Here is a 21,553-nt window from a genome sequence, read left to right as displayed (position 1 = left end):
TAGCATCAAAGTCGTTGTCGATGGATATTGCTCCAAACCCATGCCTATTAATGCTGGTGTCCCGCAAGGTAGTGTAATATCGCCTACGTTGTTTCTTCTGCATTTCAATGATATGTTGCAAATACGCAGCGTTCATTGTTATGCGGATGACAGCACTGTTGATGCCTATTACACTGGCCAAGCAAAAACCTCCCAGGAACAAACTAACCTGTATCGAAACAACCTTGTGTCTAATATTGAGAACACCCTCGAGAAAATCTCGACATGGGGCCAATCAAACTTAGTTGTTTTCAATCCGACCAAGACACAGGTATGCGCGTTTACCGCCAAGAAAAGTCCGTTTGCCGTTTCCATTCGGTTTCAGAACACTCCCCTAACTGTCAAACCTAGCGTCGGAATTCTTGGGGTCGAAATTACGTCCGATGTCCAGTTTCGCGGTTTCTTGGAGGACAAAGCTAAAGTAGCTTCGAAAACACTCGGGGTGCTCGCCAGGGCGAGACGGTATTTCACGCCTGCTCATCGTCTACAGCTATATAAGGCACAAGTCAGGCCCCATATGGAATACTGCTCTCACCTCTGGGCCGGAGCGCCCCAATACCAGCTCCTACCATTAGACCGCGTTCAGCGACGAGCCGTCCGAATCATTGACGATCCTGTGCTTACCGATTCGCTGGATCCACTCTCACTACGGAGAGACGTTGCGTCACTTTGCGTGTTCTACCGGATCTATAACGGGGTTTGTTCTGAGGAACTTTTTGATCTTATTCCGGCTGCCGAGTTCCACAACCGTACTTCTCGCCACAAATTAAAATTCCACCCTCACCACCTAGATGCATGGCGGTCCACCACAGTGCGCTTTTCTCGGCATTTTTTACCGAGAACAACGACCTTATGGAACGACTTACCTTCTTCTGTGTTCCCAAACGGATTTGACGGGGAAACCTTTAAGAAAAGGGCATATTCATATCTCAAAGGCCGGCAACGCATTCGCGGTGACCCTAACATCGCGAATGCTTATGGGCGGCGGGCATCACTTTCCATCAGGTGACCCGCCTGCTCGTTTGCCCGCTTTAACGATAAAAAAAAAAAAAAAAAAAAAAAAAAAACTACTGGGCCGATTTGAAAAATTATTTCAGTGTTAGATAGCCATAGCCCATTTATCGAAGAAAGCTACAGACATCATCACACTAAGAACAACAGGAGTGGAGCAATGCGAGTAAAACCGCGGGCGCAGCTTGTTTACAATATCTCGATGATTCAGGGAAATATTTTCTAATTATATGCACTTAATATAAGTAGTTAATTATTTACCAATGACTTGGATTTTTTCAAAATAATAATATTTAAAAAGTTAATAATCCATACTATAATATTATAAATGCGAAAGTAACTCTGTCTGTCTGTCTGTTACTCAATCACGCCTAAACTACTGAACCAATTTTCATGAAGTTTGGTATGGAGATATTCTGATACCCGAGAAAGGACTACTACTTTTTACCCCGGGAAAATGACGCAATCCCGGAAATCCCACGGGAACGGGAACTATGCGGGTTTTTCTATGACAACGTGGGCGAAGCCGCGGGCGGAAACCTAGTCCTAATTATAAATAAACATATACATAACCGTAAAATCGATTTCTGTTAATAATGTGTAACAAATATGTAATTATATGAGTTATAATAAACCAATTTGCCTTTTCCTTTGAAGTAATTGTGTAGAGAATACATAATTATGGGTAAGTATTTTGTTATATTTTATTTATTACATCACCATTATATTTTTACTAAGGTTTGATCAACTAGGTATATTATACTAAAATGAAACTTATTTTTTCAAAATTAATATTCGTAGTAGTTATTGCTGTAACTAATCTCTGTTAGGTACTAGTTTCATCAAAATTAGTGTCAAAGTACCTAAGTGAAAATTTGAAAATGTAAAAGCCTGGCCTTGAGCCATGAGGTTTGTACAATTTATCTTAAAAAGTTGCTATATGAGGGCTCGACATCAAGTATTCCACGAAAATATTAATTTTTTTTTCTATAACACTTCTAAAGATGAATAAAAAATACTAAGTCAGAGCCCAAATATATTCATAAGTTGTACAATTATAGTAGGTAAAAGGCTACCTAGATAAAATCCTTCCTCCTTCAGGTAAAAACTGCAGAACCGATTTTCATGAGATTTGGCACACACCTAGAGGGCACATTTATAACTTGCATTAACACATGATTGTTTATATCCCGAAAATCCCACGGGAACGGGAACTGTAACAGTAGGTATACGAGGTTACCTTTGCGCGGGCGAAGCTGCGGGCGAAAAGCTAGCAGATAAATGTAGATACTTATTTAGTCTACAACTTTTATTTGAATTTTAATAACCAAAGATATTATGAAATTAAAATACTGTTTTACAGCTTCATTGCGCCTCCTTCTCTTACTTACTATAATAGTGGTACAAATAGTAGTGGCTCGTAGAATAAACCTCTGCCGTGGTTCGACTCACAATGCCATCTCACATCCTACAGACTGCAGGAGATACATAATGTGCTATAAGTTCAGACCCTATGTGTATATTTGTCCTTTTAAATTGTACTTCGATCCGGATACCAATGTAAGTAAATAAACACGGTTGTTATTATAATTATCACTTCATAGTACTTATAAAATAAAGTCTCTTTCTGCCGTATGTACCTATGTATGTATGCTAAGATCTTAAAAATTACACAACAGATTTTGATAGGTTTTTTTTAATAGATAGAAACAATAGAGTGATTCAGGAGGATGGTTTTAGTATATTATTTTGTAAAGTACGTGGCTAGCCTAGTTTTGTAGGACAGTTACGAGCGAAGCCGCGCGCGAAATGCTAACTCAAGAACTGTATCATCGATTTTTACTTCTTGTAAACTTGAATTTAAATAATAAACAGTTTGTTTATATATTTTATCAGTATTTTGATAAATTTCTTCTAAGATATAAAACTTTTTGTGTGTGTGTTTTATGATTATGATAATCTTCTTCTTTATATATATAAAAAATAAAAATGAATCGCAAAATGTGTTGGTAAGCGCATAACTCGAGAACGGCTGAACCGATTCCGATAATTCTTTTTTTATTATATTTCTTGAAGTACGAGGATGGATCTTATGTAGAGATAACGTAAACATGTACCACGGGCGAAGCCGGGGCGGACCGCTAGTATCATAATATAATTATGCTATGTTTCCGTCCCTTATATTTACCTATTCTTCAATTAAAATAAAACCTAACTATATCAATTTAAGCATATCCAATTATTCTTATATCAATTTTATTTCAGAATTGTCAACCATGGAAATCACCCAAATGCCACAAACCGAAACCGCCAATAATACCCAAACCCTCACCACTTCCCTGTCAACAAACAACACCTCCTCCAACAACAACAACTTTACCAACAACAACAACAACTGACTCTACAACAACAACAACAAAACCACGAATAGAATTCAGAATCGCTGCAGAAGAATCTTCATTAGAATCTATAAAAACTAAACACATATCTTCCTCTACACATCCTTCAAAATCAACATTACAACGCATAGCTCCAACACCTAAAACAACAACAAAACAACACTCTGGATCAACAACAGAAAACATATCCTTAAAATCTGTACATCATGACCCATTAAAACAATCAACATCATCTATGAAAACAGAAAATCTACAAGGGCTATCAAAATCTGCATCAAAATATTCAACATCATCAAAGATACCAGTTTTGTCAAAACATCCAAATAATTTACTTTCAACCGCTTCACCGCGATCATCACATAATAGTAACCATCTTCATTTGATACCAGTCTCAGTAGATACTAATTTACCATCACAAGAAACATTGAGAACAGGCTCTGAATCTAAACAACTTACTAAAGATACATCGGAACAAGATGATATACCGCTTGAAAATAGCCCATCATTACGCTTTGCGCTGCCGAGAAAAAGAACTAAGTCTGTAAGAAAATATATGCCAACGACAACACCGCCGCCAACAACAACTACACAAGCGCCTACAACAACAACCACTCGAGTGCCAACAACAACAACTACACAAGCGCCCAAAACAACTACAACAACAACAACACCACCCACAACAACAACCACTACTACAACACCTCCAACAACAACTCAAGCACCAAAAACAACAACAACTACACCACCCCCAACAACACCAGCACCTACAACAACAACAACAACACAATCTCCCATATTTGTCCACGACATACCAAAGTGTTTCGAAAACGATCACTTCCGAACTCTCAATCGACCATATTGCAACATTTATTACTATTGTAACCACGGAAGAATGTCTCGGTATAAATGCCCAGAGGGCTATAAGTTCCATCAAGGAAATCAGGTAAGCATATTTATTAAAAAACAAGCTGTGGCTCGCGGTTTCACACGCGAGTAAAATCTAGTATTTGTAGATCTATTATTGTAAAGTTTCATACAAATCAGTGGTTTTTCGCAGTAGTTTTTACTCACAAACTTTCGCATTTATAATATTAGTAGAAAATCGTATATAATATGAGGACTGTGTCTGTGTACACGGCGGTTTGAAACATCTATATTATCAATGAATGGCTTTTAGTGTTAAAGTTGGAAAGAAAAGTAGATTTCCTTCATCCTAAATAATTTAATAGCAGTGAGCTGACTAAGTTAAATAATGACACTAATTGCATGTTTCGATTAATAGTTTCTAGTTATTAGCGTCAGACGATATAGACGGTCTGATTTTATGACGTGATGCGATTTGACATGTGTGTATTGATTTTAAATACGTTTCACAAAAATATGATTAAAGATTTTTTTAGAACTATCTACACATTCGTTTAGCTGGTGGATAAAGCCTTTGAATGAATTATTGCAAAACTTTTAACTATAGACCACAGAAGTCAATTTTATGTCCTTTCCATATTAACATATGCTTACAAAACTATCAACATCGGCGTGTAAAGATAAACCTAAATATTTTTGTATTAATATTATTTTTTATATTTCAGGCTTGTCAACACGCTAACACTGTTGACTGCGTTTAACTTATTGCATCGAATGAAGCATTATATTCCAAATTATTGAAAATTGCATAAATTATGGGATGTTAGTAATAAATAAAAAACAAATTTAAAACCAATCTTTTATTTCGATAAACACTTCGATTATTCGTTCGTAAACAAGTAAAATAAATTATTTATAAACAGTTATAACAGCCTTTTATCCCTGTAGCAATCTAGGTATTAATAGCACCTTTTTTTGATATTTTTAATTTTATTTTTGGCGCCATGTTGTATATATAAAGCTGTCAAAGTTGACAGAAGGCCGTTCGATCGTTTCATTTTAGAAATCGCAGTCGTATTCTTCAAGGATCTATGAGGTAGTGTCAAGGTAGTGTCAAATATTATTATTTCGTCTTCATAGCCGTGCATCCGTTGTCAGTTATGCGGGTACATTGCTGAAAAATAAAATTGTATTAACATTATGTGATCGAATATTACATGCATATTTAGAGTAAGTGTGGACTGATATTGGGTCTTTTAATTAAGAAGATATAATATAAAAGAAGTACATTTGTTATTTAGAGTTGGTCAGACAAATAATTTTACAGCTCATTTTAATGAAGAATAAATTATTAGAAACTTTTATTTCTTATTTTACCTACGAGATTAAAAAATATAATTCCAAGCTTGATTTAGCGCTTTTTTTTTAATAAGTAATAGTTATTTTTTATTATAGAATAAAAATTATCCTTACCATTAACACAGCGTCATATTCGAAACCAGAACTACAGAACAGTTCTATCGCATTACCAGCCGCACACAAATAGAAAGCGTCACATCGTTCTGGGTGTGGCATGTTGCCGAAAGCGTCTGGCGCACAGATAGCGTCTTGAGAGTCTGGTTGTGAGTCTGGCTGTATGATTGTGTCTGTTGATGTTTTTCGGTCTGGTAAAAGGTTCGGGTTAGTACTATATTATTGTAATTTAACTATGGTAGATCGAATAAAATAAAATAATAAATATTATTATATTGTATTTATAAACAACTTAGAATATCATATTATTATATTAGCTTACCTTTCATGGCTGTACAGCCGCTGTCTGATATGGCCACGCACGTCTGAAAAAAAAGTAATTTTGATTATAAAAATTGCATGGACCTCCTGCGTTTTACGTTTTTTTTGAAAGTGAAACTTCTTATCTTTGAATCTTGCCAAAGAAGTTTTACTTCTGACACGTGTGCTTCACACGCTCTTTTTTAATATTTTAACTTACCCCAGCAATTTGATCGTATTCGAAGCCAGCACTACAATGCAGTTGCATAGCCGTACCGGCTGCGCACAAATAGAACGAATCGCACAATTCCGGATGAGCTATATTCCCGAAATATCCCGGTTGGCACAATGGAGTTGTCGCTTCTACTCTTATAGGAGTGGTCATTTCATCTTTAGGAGTTGATTGTCGTTCAGAAGTAGGATTTACGGGAATGAGCCCTTTTTTGGCAAAACAACCGTTGTTTGATATTGGTGCGCAGAACTGAAAAAATACAGATAATATTATAAGGAGTCATATTTAATAGTTTAATAATAGTTAGTTATTCAGAACATAATTCGTTTTCTAACACAATATTATGTTTAAAGTTAAGTTATTCAAATGGTTTTCTATTTTCCTTTTTAATCCATCGATATTTATTAAGATAGATATATTTAAATTACAAGTTAAAAAATATATTTTTAAGAGCTAGCGCGCAAGAGCAACTTTTGTCTCCTTCACTATTGAGTCTCTCCCATCAACTCTATGGGGAGTTGCGTCGCTACGTGCGCGCACTTTCTTACTAGCCCATAGAGTTGATGGGAGAGACTAAATAGTTGCGGAGACAAAAGTTGCTCTTGCGCGCTAGCTCTAAGTTTATTTCTTGTCTAAAGAAATAGAAAACCGTCAATTATTACTCCTAAAAGTAAAATTTTAAATTAAAAAAATACAACTTCGAATTCACTACTCCTAAAAAATTAATAAAATTTCCTCCATAACAATTAACTCCTAAAAATTTATGAAATTTTAAATAAACTTACCTGTATATCAGGATCGTATTCGTGTCCCTCCTGACAGTTGAGCAATATGGCAACACCGGCGATACAGTTGTAGAACTGGTCACACCGGGTGGGGTGGGCAACATTACCGCCGCCGAAGGGGGGACAGATTACTGGAAATATGTATATATTAAATAGAAATATCCGCCCGCTCGGTACAGTGGTTGACGCGTGAGCGTAACACCGAGGGGTCCTGGGTTCGATTCCCGGTGGAGACGAAGAAAAAAAATGTCTCGGTCTGGTAGGACAGAGAAGGCTGATCACCTACTTGTCCCTAAAGAAAATCGATCAGTGAAACAGATGTATAATGCATCTGCCCCTTACCCCACTAGGGGACATGGGACTTCACTTACTTACTATAAATAGAAATATAAATAGAAAACGTTTTATTTGCCACCGTGTAAAAAAAACCTTAATAATCTAAAACACAGAACGGAAAAAAAGATAGCAATGGTGGCAAAAAGGACTCCCCGTCAGCAAAGCAGCAACCACTAAATATGTTATGGGTAAAATGTTTGTTTGTTTGTCTTTCACTTCGAAATGATGAATTAGATTTTTATAATTGATGATTTTGTTTGTGTGTTATCTAGTAGGGAGGCTAAAGAGTCATTAAGGCTTAAAAAATACTTTTTACTGGTAGACAGCTAGTGGAATTAATAATAATATCAGTAAACTTTTTACTTGTTGTGTATGTATCCTGGCTAAGTCGAACAGCTGAACCGATTTTGATGGGACTTTGATTATGAATAAGGTTAATGGAATTAAAAAATGCAAGAATCAGCATAATATGTTAGACGAAGCAAAAACGACTAACTAGTCTAATGTATTTACATTTATACAATTTCTTTAATAATACATAATAATAATTACACTACATAATATGACTCACCTGTTTTCTCTGTTGTAGTAGTAGTTGTTGATTTATCAGTTGGTACAACCGCATCAACTTTTGTGCTGCTCTTTGCGAAACATCCATTTTCGGATATCTCCACACATTGCTAAAAGAAAAATAAAGTACCACATGAATATTATAATTTATCACTATTTAAAATTACTGAGTCAATTTTAATAATTTTTCGTAAGCCAATGGACTGGATCTTAAAGATACATTTTATTGTAAGTTGAAATTAGGGACTAAAATTTTGTGATCCGCAGGCAAAAGCCGCGGGCAGAAAGCTAGTTATTAACATAATATATTCATTATCACTACATAGTATAAAACAAAGTCGCTTTCTCTGTCCCTATGTCCCTTTGTATGCCTAAATCTTTAAAACTACGCAACAGATTTTGATGCGGTTTTTTTAATAGATAGAGTGATTCAATAGGAAGGTTTTAGTATAAGTATAATTTATTAGGTTTTAGACAAAGCGGGCGATGCCGCGGGTGGTAAGCTAGTTTAATATAAATTACTTACCCCAACAGCCTGATCATATTCGAAGCCATTCGAACAATTCATGAACATAGAAACACCACCCATACAAATGTAGAACGAATCACATTTAGTCGGATGTGGCATGTTCCCAAACACGTGTGGAGGACATGCCTCCTCCATGTGCGTTGTTGTTTCTACATCCTTGGTGTTTTGTGTTGTTTCTGTTTGTAAAATAAAATGCATTGTTCAAACTCAGACATTTATTTATTATTATTTATTAAATATAGACTTATTATTATTTATTAATATAGATTTTTAGAAAAATAAATTTATCTAAATATTTTCATGCATTACCACAAGTACCTACCTATCTAACTTATTTAATAAATAAAATTTTAAGATAATGTCTTACATATATTTCTCCTAAAGTGAAATTGACTTGACATTTCTCTTCTACCCAAAGTATTATTTTAATGTTTCTTAGCCAAATTTTATTTTAGAAAATTTAAACGAATAGTGCGGGTTCGAACCACCTTGTGATTTAATTTTTGATTGAAGCGTCTGCTATAAAACTAAATATCAACTTCTATTTTATCCATCGTTTTCCAATATTTTACTTACCGACAATTTTAGAAGTGGAAAATGGCTTTTCCGTCATCACAACGGGTATAGATGTAGCTGCCGAGCTGTCCCTAGCGAAGCATCCAGTATCGGATATGGCTACGCATTTCTGAAAATATACAAAATATTTATCATATTGAGGTGGCTTCCAGAAGCTTAAAAAAAGGAAAATAACAATAAAATTTGCTCAATGTTTTAGACGACGTAAAATCTCGAACGAGCTAAATAAACTACTAAAACTTTTTATCTGTTAACAATTTGGCAGGAATTTATCAAAGTAATTGAATTGATTAACGAAACAAGCTTTTTAAAATTATATCGACTATCCATACGTACGAACCTGAACCGTATTATACGGAATAACAATTATTAGACCTCTTATTATGTTACTTTTTATTTACCTGTACACTCTCATCATATTCAAATCCAGAGGAACAGTTCACATACAGAGGAAAACCAGAAACACAGATGTAGAAAGAATCACAACGAGTTGGATGCGGTATGTTGCCAGAGAATAATGGCGGGCATATTGTTTCTTCGTTCTTATGTGTTGTTACATCAGCATCTTTATCATTATGTGTTGTTGCTTCGGCGTCTTTTACGTTGTGTGTTGTTATTTCGTCATCTTTGAGTTTATATGTTGTTCGTTCGGCATCTTTGACGTTGTGTGTTGTTGTTGTGTTCTGTTGTTTTGCGTAACAACCGCTATCGCTTATTGTTACACATGTCTGGAAATTGGAAATAATTATAAAAATATTAATAACATTTTTGCACGCCTCATAAGCGAAGCGTTGAGGTGGGTACTACTGTCACTTCGCGCAAAACATCTGATTTTTCAAACTTAAAATGTCTTTATGTATCATACATTGCACTTGTAAGATAATACATACACACACATATTAAGAAAAAACACTATTTTTAACATTCATGATATTTTTGATGTCATTTTTGTTATTTAAACTAGTTAAAAAACAGTTTAAAAAAGTTCTGTCTTGGACGTCCGTGTGTATGTATGTGCGGAGGATTTTCTTGTTAACACGATAGCGACCGAAATACTTTACTAATCGAGTCTTTTTTTTTCTCTTACGCTTGAGTATGCTCAGGAATAGAACCCTTTCATTTTTCAGGGTCTGATTCGATGTGGTTTAATTGTTATTAAATAAACAAAAAAAATATCGACTTTTTTTTTTTATAGTGTACTCAAAATTCACCATTATAAACTCGATTCTTTATACTATAAGCCAAGGTTTAAAAAAATAAGTTGGTAGTCAGTCCCTTAAACTGCGCAGTTTCACATCTAGGTGGGGGGGGCCACAAGAAAAATAGCTCAATTATTACGGTACCGCTTTCTTTACTTTTCCAAATGTTTTATTTTATTTCTTTTTTATATTTATAGTCACGTACTCTTTATAAATAATCAATTTTATTGTAAAGGATGAGATTATGAGGCGTGCACTTTTGGATTTTTTAAATTTACATTTGTGTGAAGCTATCTTTTTTTCTCTCATTAATGTCCTATAAACAAATTAAAAAAGGTAATTATCACAGAAAACTCGATGTTATTTTAGTATTAATGGCTGCAGATAAAATCAAAAGAGTTTTTATCGCCAAATACCAGAATGTAACTGGTATTTTTGACCACACTAAAATTCAATCCTTATCAAAATCAAGACATTTTAATAAAATTGGCAAAACTATCAGCAAAAATCACTCACCTGACGATCATGGTCGTATTCAAAACCTTCCGAACATGTCAACAGAAAATGACTTCCAGCTATGCAATTATAGTACTTATTGCAATATACCGGATGGGGTATATTCCCGTAAATTTCAGGAGGACATATTGGTGCTGTCGTTGTAACTTTAGGAGTAAGAACAGTACTAGACTGAATCGTCGTTAGTTCTATATTAGTATTGCCTAACGTAGATGGTTCTTCTGTTACTTTAAATCTGGTTGCGAAACAACCATTTTCTGTTATTGTTACGCATTCCTAGAATGGGAAATTTGGTCGTTTTATACAAGTAATAGGGTGACCTTTATGTCTTACAGAAGTATTAATTCCGTCAAAATTAGTATGTAATAAAATAAGCAAAAAATTTCAAAGCTCATAAAAAAATATTTCACTAACCTGAAGAACGTGATCGTATTCAAAACCCTCGGAACATGTTCGCAGAAAATGATTACCAGCTATGCAATTATAGTACTTATTGCAATACACTGGATGGGGGATATTCCCTACCACTTCAATAGGACATATTGGTGGTGTTGTTTCTTCGTTCTTATGTGTTGTTATATCAGCATCTTTGTCATTGTGTGTTGTTATTTCGTCATCTTTGACGTTATACGTTGTTAATTCAACGTCTTTGATATTGTGTGTTGTTGTTGTGTTCTGTCGTTTTGCGTAACAACCGCTATCGCTTATTGTAACACAAGCCTGGAATTATAAGTTTATAGTATATTGTTAGTTGCGTTAACGAGTGGATAATATTCCAATATATTTGGGATAATAAATGGGATAATATTGGGGATTTTTGATTTACATCTTCAAATGATAGAAAATATTAATGACATTTTTAGTAAGTTCAAAACCCGCCTTCTGATCGATTTTTCCTAATCTTTAAAAAATTATAAAACTATACAATTTTAAAGCTAAAACATTTCACTAACCCGAACATCTTGATCGTATTCGAAACCTTCCGGACACGTCAACAGAAAATGACTTCCAGCTATGCAATTATAGTACTTATTGCAATATACCGGATGGGGGACATTCCCTATAACATTAATAGGACATATTGGTGGTGTTGTTTCTTCATTTTTATGTGTTGTTACATCGGCGTCTTTATCGTTGTATGTTGTCATTTCGTCATCTTTGACTTTATGTGTTGTTATTTCATCGTCTTTGATGTTGAGTGTTGTTACTTCGACGTCTATGGCGTTTTGTGTTGTTATTGTGCTGTTTCGTTTAGCGTAACAACCGCTATCGCTTATTGTGACACAAGTCTGTAATTATAAGTTTATAATCTAGTTTTAGTATGACATAAATGAACGGCATAGTGTAAAGACAAAAAATAGTGCAATTTAAAATATTACGATTTGATTTCTATTCTCAAATTATAACAAAGATTAATAAAATCATGGTTCCATCTAATATATTAATTAAATAAGACAGCAATAAAAGTTCCACTTCAAAAAAAGTTCACTAACCTGAATATCATGATCGTATTCAAAGCCCTCCGAACAGGTTCGCAGGAAATGATTTCCAGCTATGCAATTATAGTACATATTGCAATATACCGGATGGGGGACATTCCCTACCACTTCAATAGGACATATTGGTGCTGTGGTTGATAGTTCAGGAGTTATAATAGTACTAGATTGACTAGTAGTTAGTTCGATATTATCATTGCCTGATGTTGTTGGTACCTCTGTTATATTATACCTGGTTGCGAAACAACCATTTTCTGATATTGCTACGCATTCCTGGAAGTGGAAATTTAATTTAGAAAGTTTCCTAGGTATTTAAGAATCTTCTCCTAATTGTAACACACGTAATAAGCTAACGAAAAGGGTATGTATTGTACATATCAATAGATACTACTTTTTTCCCTTTAATTGTAAGTTAAAATTATAAATAGTAGCTAAATTTGATAGTGATATATAAAAATTTAAAGTAGAGCCTAATCCTGTTTTCGAAATTTCAGAGCTTGATATGTTAACTGCAGCTAAAGAAAGACCTATTACAAATACTGATAACATGATAGAAACAAACGTATCACAAATCGAAAAACACGTTATAATTTAAGAATTATGTAGCCTCTTACCTTAGTAACGTTGTCAAATTCGAAGCCTTGTGAACAATTCAAGAGAAAAGCGATTCCAGCTATACAAGATATGTATTTATCACAATAATGGGGGTGTGGAAGAACTGCTATAGAATTTGGTGGACAAACAACAGACACAGTAGTTACTTCAGGCGATGAGCCTGTAGTACTTTCTATTGGATTATTTGTTGTATCTATATTTGTTGTTTTTTCACCCTCTGTTGTTCCATCTATATCATCAAGTGTTGTCTGTTTGACTGTCTTAACCTCCAAATCGGGTACGTCTGTCGGTTCTTTTGTTTCAGTTTGTGTTGTTATCTCTACATCGTTTGTTACAGTTGATGTTGTTACGTTGTTGTATCGTGTTGCGAAACAACCGTTTTCGGATATTGGTACACAAGTCTGTAATAAAAAATTTGTATGCAGTTTTAGTTTTAGAAATATTTGTATCGCTCATATCTCGTTCTCGAAGGACTTCGAAAGGTACAAATTTGAATTTCAACTAATGTGCTTTCAAAAAAAGTAATAAATTCAAAAGTTTTCGATGTTGTTGAAATTGTTTAACATTTAGAAATTAAAGACTTAATGTATTTTAATCGTGATTTAGTTAATAATTTAGGCGAATACAAGAAAATACTGTTTCAACCGACTTATTGTACATTGTAAATATAAAACGTACATTATTGCCAACGATATAGAGGTGGGCAAAAAAATATCAATATTACAAGCCTAAATAAAGATATTAATACAATAAAAAAGAACTCACCGCAGTGACTTCATCAAATTCGAAGCCGCTAGAACAATTCAAAAGGAAAGCCACGCCAGCGATGCAAGAATAATATTTATCACAATAATATGGATGCGGTAGTGAAGCAATCGAATTAGGTGGACAAATAACGGATGCGGTAGTTGCTTCCGGTGCTACTGACATTGTAGTAGTTTCTACTGATATGGGTGGATAGTTAGTTATAGTATCATCTGCACTACTGTCTGTTGTTGGAACAAATGTTGAGATGTCAACAGTATCTGTTGTTACTGTTGTGTCTTCACCGATTGTTGTTTGTCGTATTGTCTTCACTTCCAAATCTGGTACTTCTGTTGTTGTGTGTTCCGTTTTTGTTGTTTGTTCCACGTCTGATTTGGTTGTACTGAATCGTGTTGCGAAACAACCGTCTTCGGATATTGGTACACAAGTCTGTAATAAAAGTTTTGTTGCAGTTAAAACGTGTCATTATTGTATTATGTGTCATCAAAGAACTTTGAAAGGTAAAAATTTCAACTTCAACTAACGTGCCTTCAAAAAAGTAATAAATTCTACGCAATATAAAAACAATATATGTATATATTAAGGGCTGATTTTTCAATCTTTGGTGAAAACTTACTTCATCGAATAACTTATTAAACTACCATTTCAAAAATGTATTCTAATTGTCCGTATATGACAGTTTACAGGTGACATTTTAAAATGTTCGTGTAATAGGTACTTTATTGAACGGATAAATTTAAACCAAGGATTGAAAAATCGGCCCCAAATGTACCGGCGTTAATACTAAACGAATTAAACCTACTTCTTCACAATAACCAACTTTGTTTTACACTTTCATAACTGAACTGCTTTCAGAACAAATGCAAAAAAAAAACTTACCAGCGTAACTTCATTGAACTCAAAACCACTCGAGCAATTCAGTAGAAACTCTACACCCGCGAAACAGGAGATATATTTATCGCAATAATTCGGATGCGGTAGTATTGCTATCGAATTTGGCGGACAGAGAGCGGGCGCTGGCGTGCTCTGCGTTGTTGATATTGTTGTACTGTAGTGTTGCGTTGTTGTAAACACTTCTGTGGTTGTATAACTATCAGTCGTTGTTGCATCAGTTGTTGTTGCATCTGTTGTGGTTGCATCTGTTGTTGTTGCATCTGTTGTTGTTGCATCTGTTGTTGTTGCATCTGTTGTGGTTGCATCTGTTGTTGTTGCATCTGTTGTTGTTGCATCTGTTGTTGTATAGCTTTCCGTTGTTGTTGCATCAGTTGTTATTGCATCAGTTGTTGTTGCATCTGTTGTTGTTGCATCTGTTGTGGTTGCATCTGTTGTTGTTGCATCCGTTGTTATTGCATCTGTTGTTGTATAGCTATCCGTCGTCGTTGCATCAGTTGTTGTATAACTATCTGTTGTTATAGCATCAGTTGTTATTCCATCAGGAGTTGTTGCATCTGTTGTATTATAGCTATCAGTTGTTGTTGCATCAGTTGTGGTGGCATCAGTTGTTGTTGCATCTGTTGTAGTATAGCTATCCGTCGTTGTTGGATCAGTTGTGGTTGCATCAGTTGTTGTTGCATCTGTTGTTGTATAGCTATCCGTCGTCGTTGCATCAGTTGTTGTATAACTATCTGTTGTTATAGCATCAGTTGTTATTCCATCAGGAGTTGTTGCATCTGTTGTAGTATAGCTATCAGTTGTTGTTGCATCAGTTGTGGTGGCATCAGTTGTTGTTGCATCTGTTGTAGTATAGCTATCCGTCGTTGTTGGATCAGTTGTGGTTGCATCAGTTGTTGTTGCATCTGTTGTGGTTGCATCTGTTATTGTTGCATCTGTTGTTGTATAGCTATCCGTCGTCGTTGCATCAGTTGTTGTATAACTATCTGTTGTTATAGCATCAGTTGTTGTTCCATCAGTAGTTGTTGGATCAGTTATGGTAGCATCAGTTGTTGTGGCATCAGTTGTTGTTGCATCAGTTGTTGTTGCATCTGTTGTTGTTGCATCTGTTGTTGTTGCATCAGTTGTTGTTGCATCTGTTATGGTTGCATCTCTTGTTGTTGCATCTGTTGTTGTATAGCTATCCGTCGTCGTTGCATCAGTTGTTGTATAACTATCTGTTGTTATAGAATCAGTTGTTATTCCATCAGGAGTTGTTGCATCTGTTGTAGTATAGCTATCAGTTGTTGTTGCATCAGTTGTGGTGGCATCAGTTGTTGTTGCATCTGTTGTAGTATAGCTATCCGTCGTTGTTGGATCAGTTGTTGTTGCATCTGTTGTTGTTGCATCTGTTGTTGTGACATCAGTATACCCATCGGTCGTTGGTGGAACACGTGTTGTTGATGCTTCATCATTGACTGTTGTTGTTGGAACGCGTGTTGTTGATACTTCATCATTGACTGTTGTTGTAACAAAGTCAGTTGTTGTTGGAACGCGTGTTGTTGATACTTCATCATTGACTGTTGTTGTAACGTAGTCTGTTGTTGTTGGAACACGCGTTGTTGGGTCTCCACCATTCACTGTTGTTGTAATATAATCAGTTGTTGTTGGAACGCGTGTTGTTGATGCTTCATCATTGATTGTTGTTGTAACGTAGTCTGTTGTTGTTGGAACACGCGTTGTTGGGTCTCCACCATTCACTGTTGTTGTAATATAATCAGTTGTTGTCGGAACGCGTGTTGTTGATGCTTCATCATTGATTGTTGTTGTAATATAATCAGTTGTTATTGGAACGCGTGTTGTTGATGCTTCATCATTGACTGTTGTTGTAACGTAGTCTGTTGTTGTTGGAACACGCGTTGTTGGGTCTCCACCATTCACTGTTGTTGTAATATAATCAGTTGTTGTTGGAACGCGTGTTGTTGATACTTCATCATTGACTGTTGTTGTAACAAAGTCAGTTGTTGTTGGAACGCGTGTTGTTGATACTTCATCATTGACTGTTGTTGTAACGAACTCTGTTGTTGTTGGAACACGCGTTGTTGGGTCTCCACCATTCACTGTTGTTGTAATATAATCAGTTGTTGTTGAAACGCGTGTTGTTGATACTTCATCATTGACTGTTGTTGTAACGTAGTCTGTTGTTGTTGGAACACGCGTTGTTGGGTCTCCACCATTCACTGTTGTTGTAATATAATCAGTTGTTGTTGGAATGCGTGTTGTTGATGCTTCATCATTGATTGTTGTTGTAACGTAGTCTGTTGTTGTTGGAACACGCGTTGTTGGGTCTCCACCATTCACTGTTGTTGTAATATAATCAGTTGTTGTCGGATCGCGTGTTGTTGATGCTTCATCATTGACTGTTGTTGTAACGAACTCTGTTGTTGTTGGAACGCGTGTTGTTGATACTTCATCATTGTCTGTTGTTGTAACGAATTCTGTTGTTGTTGGAACACGCGTTGTTGGGTCTCCACCATTCACTGTTGTTGTAATATAATCAGTTGTTGATGGAACGCGTGTTGTTGATGCTTCATCATTGACTGTTGTTGTAACGTAGTCTGTTGTTGTTGGAACACGCGTTGTTGGGTCTCCACCATTCACTGTTGTTGTAATATTATCAGTTGTTGTTGGAACGCGTGTTGTTGATACTTCATCATTGACTGCTGTTGTAACAAAGTCAGTTGTTGTTGGAACGCGTGTTGTTGATACTTCATCATTGACTGTTGTTGTAACGAACTCTGTTGTTGTTGGAACACGCGTTGTTGGGTCTCCACCATTCACTGTTGTTGTAATATAATCAGTTGTTGTTGGAACGCGTGTTGTTGATAATTCATCATTGACTGTTGTTGTAACGTAGTCTGTTGTTGTTGGAACACGCGTTGTTGGGTCTCCACCATTCACTGTTGTTGTAATATAATCAGTTGTTGTTGGAATGCGTGTTGTTGATGCTTCATCATTGATTGTTGTTGTAACGTAGTCTGTTGTTGTTGGAACACGCGTTGTTGGGTCTCCACCATTCACTGTTGTTGTAATATAATCAGTTGTTGTCGGAACGCGTGTTGTTGATGCTTCATCATTGACTGTTGTTGTAACGAACTCTGTTGTTGTTGGAACGCGTGTTGTTGAAACTTCATCATTGTCTGTTGTTGTAACGAATTCTGTTGTTGTTGGAACACGCGTTGTTGGGTCTCCACCATTCACTGTTGTTGTAATATAATCAGTTGTTGATGGAACGCGTGTTGTTGATGCTTCATCATTGACTGCTGTTGTAACGTAGTCTGTTGTTGTTGGAACGCGTGTTGTTGATACTTCATCATTGACTGTTGTTGTAACGAACTCTGTTGTTGTTGGAACACGCGTTGTTGGGTCTCCACCATTCACTGTTGTTGTAATATAATCAGTTGTTGTCGGAACGCGTGTTGTTGATGCTTCATCATTGACTGTTGTTGTAACGAACTCTGTTGTTGTTGGAACGCGTGTTGTTGAAACTTCATCATTGTCTGTTGTTGTAACGAATTCTGTTGTTGTTGGAACACGCGTTGTTGGGTCTCCACCATTCACTGTTGTTGTAATATAATCAGTTGTTGATGGAACGCGTGTTGTTGATGCTTCATCATTGACTGTTGTTGTAACGTAGTCTGTTGTTGTTGGAACACGCGTTGTTGGGTCTCCACCATTCACTGTTGTTGTAATATAATCAGTTGTTGTTGGAACGCGTGTTGTTGATACTTCATCATTGACTGCTGTTGTAACAAAGTCAGTTGTTGTTGGAACGCGTGTTGTTGATACTTCATCATTGACTGTTGTTGTAACGAACTCTGTTGTTGTTGGAACACGCGTTGTTGGGTCTCCACCATTCACTGTTGTTGTAATATAATCAGTTGTTGTTGGAACGCGTGTTGTTGGGTCTCCACCATTCACTGTTGTTGTAATATAATCAGTTGTTGTTGGAATGCGTGATGTTGATGCTTCATCATTGATTGTTGTTGTAACGTAGTCTGTTGTTGTTGGAACACGCGTTGTTGGGTCTCCACCATTCACTGTTGTTGTAATATAATCAGTTGTTGTTGGAACACGCGTTGTTGGGTCTCCACCATTCACTGTTGTTGTAATATAATCAGTTGTTGATGGAACGCGTGTTGTTGATGCTTCATCATTGACTGTTGTTGTAACGTAGTCTGTTGTTGTTGGAACACGCGTTGTTGGGTCTCCACCATTCACTGTTGTTGTAATATTATCAGTTGTTGTTGGAACGCGTGTTGTTGATACTTCATCATTGACTGCTGTTGTAACAAAGTCAGTTGTTGTTGGAACGCGTGTTGTTGATACTTCATCATTGACTGTTGTTGTAACGAACTCTGTTGTTGTTGGAACACGCGTTGTTGGGTCTCCACCATTCACTGTTGTTGTAATATAATCAGTTGTTGTTGGAACGCGTGTTGTTGATACTTCATCATTGACTGTTGTTGTAACGTAGTCTGTTGTTGTTGGAACACGCGTTGTTGGGTCTCTACCATTCACTGTTGTTGTAATATAATCAGTTGTTGTTGGAATGCGTGTTGTTGATGCTTCATCATTGATTGTTGTTGTAACGTAGTCTGTTGTTGTTGGAACACGCGTTGTTGGGTCTCCACCATTCACTGTTGTTGTAATATAATCAGTTGTTGTCGGATCGCGCGTTGTTGGGTCTCCACCATTCACTGTTGTTGTAATATAATCAGTTGTTGTCGGAACGCGTGTTGTTGATGCTTCATCATTGACTGTTGTTGTAACGAACTCTGTTGTTATTGGAAAGCGTGTTGTTGATACTTCATCATTGTCTGTTGTTGTAACGAATTCTGTTGTTGTTGGAACACGTGTTGTTGGGTCTCCACCATTCACTGTTGTTGTAATATCATCAGATGTTGTTGGAACGCGTGTTGTTGATGCTTCATCATTGACTGTTGTTGTAACATAGTCTGTTGTTGTTGGAACACGCGTTGTTGGGTCTCCACCATTCACTGTTGTTGTAATATAATCAGTTGTTGTTGGAATGCGTGTTGTTGATGCATCATCATTGATTGTTGTTGTAACGTAGTCTGTTGTTGTTGGAACACGCGTTGTTGGGTCTCCACCATTCACTGTTGTTGTAATATAATCAGTTGTTGTCGGAACGCGTGTTGTTGATGCTTCATCATTGACTGTTGTTGTAACGAACTCTGTTGTTGTTGGAACGCGTGTAGTTGATACTTCATCATTGTCTGTTGTTGTAACGAATTCTGTTGTTGTTGGAACACGCGTTGTTGGGTCTCCACCATTCACTGTTGTTGTAATATAATCAGTTGTTGATGGAACGCGTGTTGTTGATGCTTCATAATTGACTGTTGTTGTAACGTAGTCTGTTGTTGTTGGAACGCGTGTTGTTGATACTTCATCATTGACTGTTGTTGAAACGAACTCTGTTGTTGTTGGAACACGCGTTGTTGGGTCTCCACCATTCACTGTTGTTGTAATATAATCAGTTGTTGTTGGAACGCGTGTTGTTGATACTTCATCATTGACTGTTGTTGTAACGTAGTCTGTTGTTGTTGGAACACGCGTTGTTGGGTCTCCACCATTCACTGTTGTTGTAATATAATCAGTTGTTGTTGGAACGCGTGTTGTTGATGCATCATCATTGATTGTTGTTGTAACGTAGTCTGTTGTTGTTGGAACACGCGTTGTTGGGTCTCCACCATTCACTGTTGTTGTAATATAATCAGTTGTTGTCGGAACGCGTGTTGTTGATGCTTCATCATTGACTGTTGTTGTAACGAACTCTGTTGTTATTGGAAAGCGTGTTGTTGATACTTCATCATTGTCTGTTGTTGTAACGAATTCTGTTGTTGTTGGAACACGTGTTGTTGGGTCTCCACCATTCACTGTTGTTGTAATATCATCAGATGTTGTTGGAACGCGTGTTGTTGATGCTTCATCATTGACTGTTGTTGTAACATAGTCTGTTGTTGTTGGAACACGCGTTGTTGGGTCTCCACCATTCACTGTTGTTGTAATATAATCAGTTGTTGTTGGAACGCGGGTTGTTGATACTTCATCATTGACTGTTGTTGTAACGAACTCTGTTGTTGTAACGAACTCTGTTGTTGTTGGAACACGCGTTGTTGGGTCTCCACCATTCACTGTTGTTTTAATATAATCAGTTGTTGTTGGAACGCGTGTTGTTGATACTTCATCATTGACTGTTGTTGTAACGTAGTCTGTTGTTGTTGGAACGCGTGTTGTTGATACTTCATCATTGTCTGTTGTTGTAACGAATTCTGTTGTTGTTGGAACGTGTGTTGTTGATACTTCCTCATTGACTGTTGTTGTAACAAAGTTAGTTGTTGTTGGAACGCGAGTTGTTGATACTCCATCATTGACTGTTGTTGTAACGAACTCTGTTGTTATTGGAACGCGAGTTGTTGATGCTGCACTGTCATCTGTGATAATAATAATTTTATAACTTTAGAAACAGTTTCATCATCACACATCATCATCATGATAATCATTTTAAATGACTGAATTCAATTTATTTTTGCACTTATATTTTAATAACATGAGAATATTTCGTTACAAATTAAGAGTTCGTTTTGATAGTTTTGTTTGTATTACAAGATTCAATGAATCAAGACTTTAAGTGTAGCCTTTTTTAAAAGTGATGTAATCCCTAGAAAGTAATGCATGTCAAGCGTTACGTGGTGTCAACTCATGCATGGACGATCGTTTAACTTAAGATTTAGGATCGAAAGGAATGACATAAAAACTACGTGCAAGTAGCAAATTCAAGAAACTTCCTATTTTCTATCTTGCAAGTATGACATGAATTTGGTTACAATTTTGATGCGTGTTTTTTGTCTTTAAATTATTTATATTTTCGTTTGTAAAACGTATTCTGTGTAA

General features: G+C 36.1%; 2 protein-coding genes across 2 annotated transcripts in view; one reads left to right on the top strand and one right to left on the bottom strand.

Annotated features, from left to right (window-relative positions):
* Positions 1 to 2,451: 2,451 nt before the first annotated feature.
* LOC123703960 (integumentary mucin C.1-like) lies at positions 2,452 to 4,224 on the top strand (the record flags this gene model as incomplete). The annotated part of the gene is made up of 2 exons (XM_045652175.1): positions 2,452 to 2,610; positions 3,316 to 4,224. Coding segments are annotated over exons 1-2 (978 nt in total), but the record flags the coding sequence as incomplete, so codon positions are not given.
* Positions 4,225 to 5,175: 951 nt separating this feature from the next.
* The window catches only part of LOC123703959 (mucin-17-like), a 56,334-nt gene continuing 39,956 nt past the window's right edge, over positions 5,176 to 21,553 (bottom strand). Inside the window, exons 15-33 of the mRNA XM_045652174.1 lie at positions 18,597 to 21,093; positions 17,972 to 18,536; positions 15,733 to 17,731; positions 14,585 to 15,279; positions 13,706 to 14,134; positions 12,940 to 13,341; positions 12,323 to 12,598; positions 11,783 to 12,118; positions 11,244 to 11,549; positions 10,830 to 11,105; positions 9,516 to 9,842; positions 9,115 to 9,223; positions 8,536 to 8,714; positions 8,011 to 8,119; positions 7,104 to 7,234; positions 6,307 to 6,567; positions 6,109 to 6,151; positions 5,787 to 5,977; positions 5,176 to 5,487 (exon numbers count right to left, since the gene is read on the bottom strand). Of these exons, the coding sequence (XP_045508130.1) occupies positions 5,437 to 5,487; positions 5,787 to 5,977; positions 6,109 to 6,151; positions 6,307 to 6,567; positions 7,104 to 7,234; positions 8,011 to 8,119; positions 8,536 to 8,714; positions 9,115 to 9,223; positions 9,516 to 9,842; positions 10,830 to 11,105; positions 11,244 to 11,549; positions 11,783 to 12,118; positions 12,323 to 12,598; positions 12,940 to 13,341; positions 13,706 to 14,134; positions 14,585 to 15,279; positions 15,733 to 17,731; positions 17,972 to 18,536; positions 18,597 to 21,093 (9,182 nt within the window). The 3' untranslated portion in view covers positions 5,176 to 5,436. The remainder of the gene's footprint in view (positions 5,488 to 5,786; positions 5,978 to 6,108; positions 6,152 to 6,306; positions 6,568 to 7,103; positions 7,235 to 8,010; positions 8,120 to 8,535; positions 8,715 to 9,114; positions 9,224 to 9,515; positions 9,843 to 10,829; positions 11,106 to 11,243; positions 11,550 to 11,782; positions 12,119 to 12,322; positions 12,599 to 12,939; positions 13,342 to 13,705; positions 14,135 to 14,584; positions 15,280 to 15,732; positions 17,732 to 17,971; positions 18,537 to 18,596; positions 21,094 to 21,553) is intronic.

The sequence above is a fragment of the Colias croceus genome, chromosome 28, assembly GCF_905220415.1.
Source record: "Colias croceus chromosome 28, ilColCroc2.1".
In the NCBI taxonomy this organism is placed as follows: Eukaryota; Metazoa; Arthropoda; class Insecta; order Lepidoptera; family Pieridae; genus Colias; species Colias croceus.
This window is presented reverse-complemented; position numbering and strand designations above follow the sequence as displayed.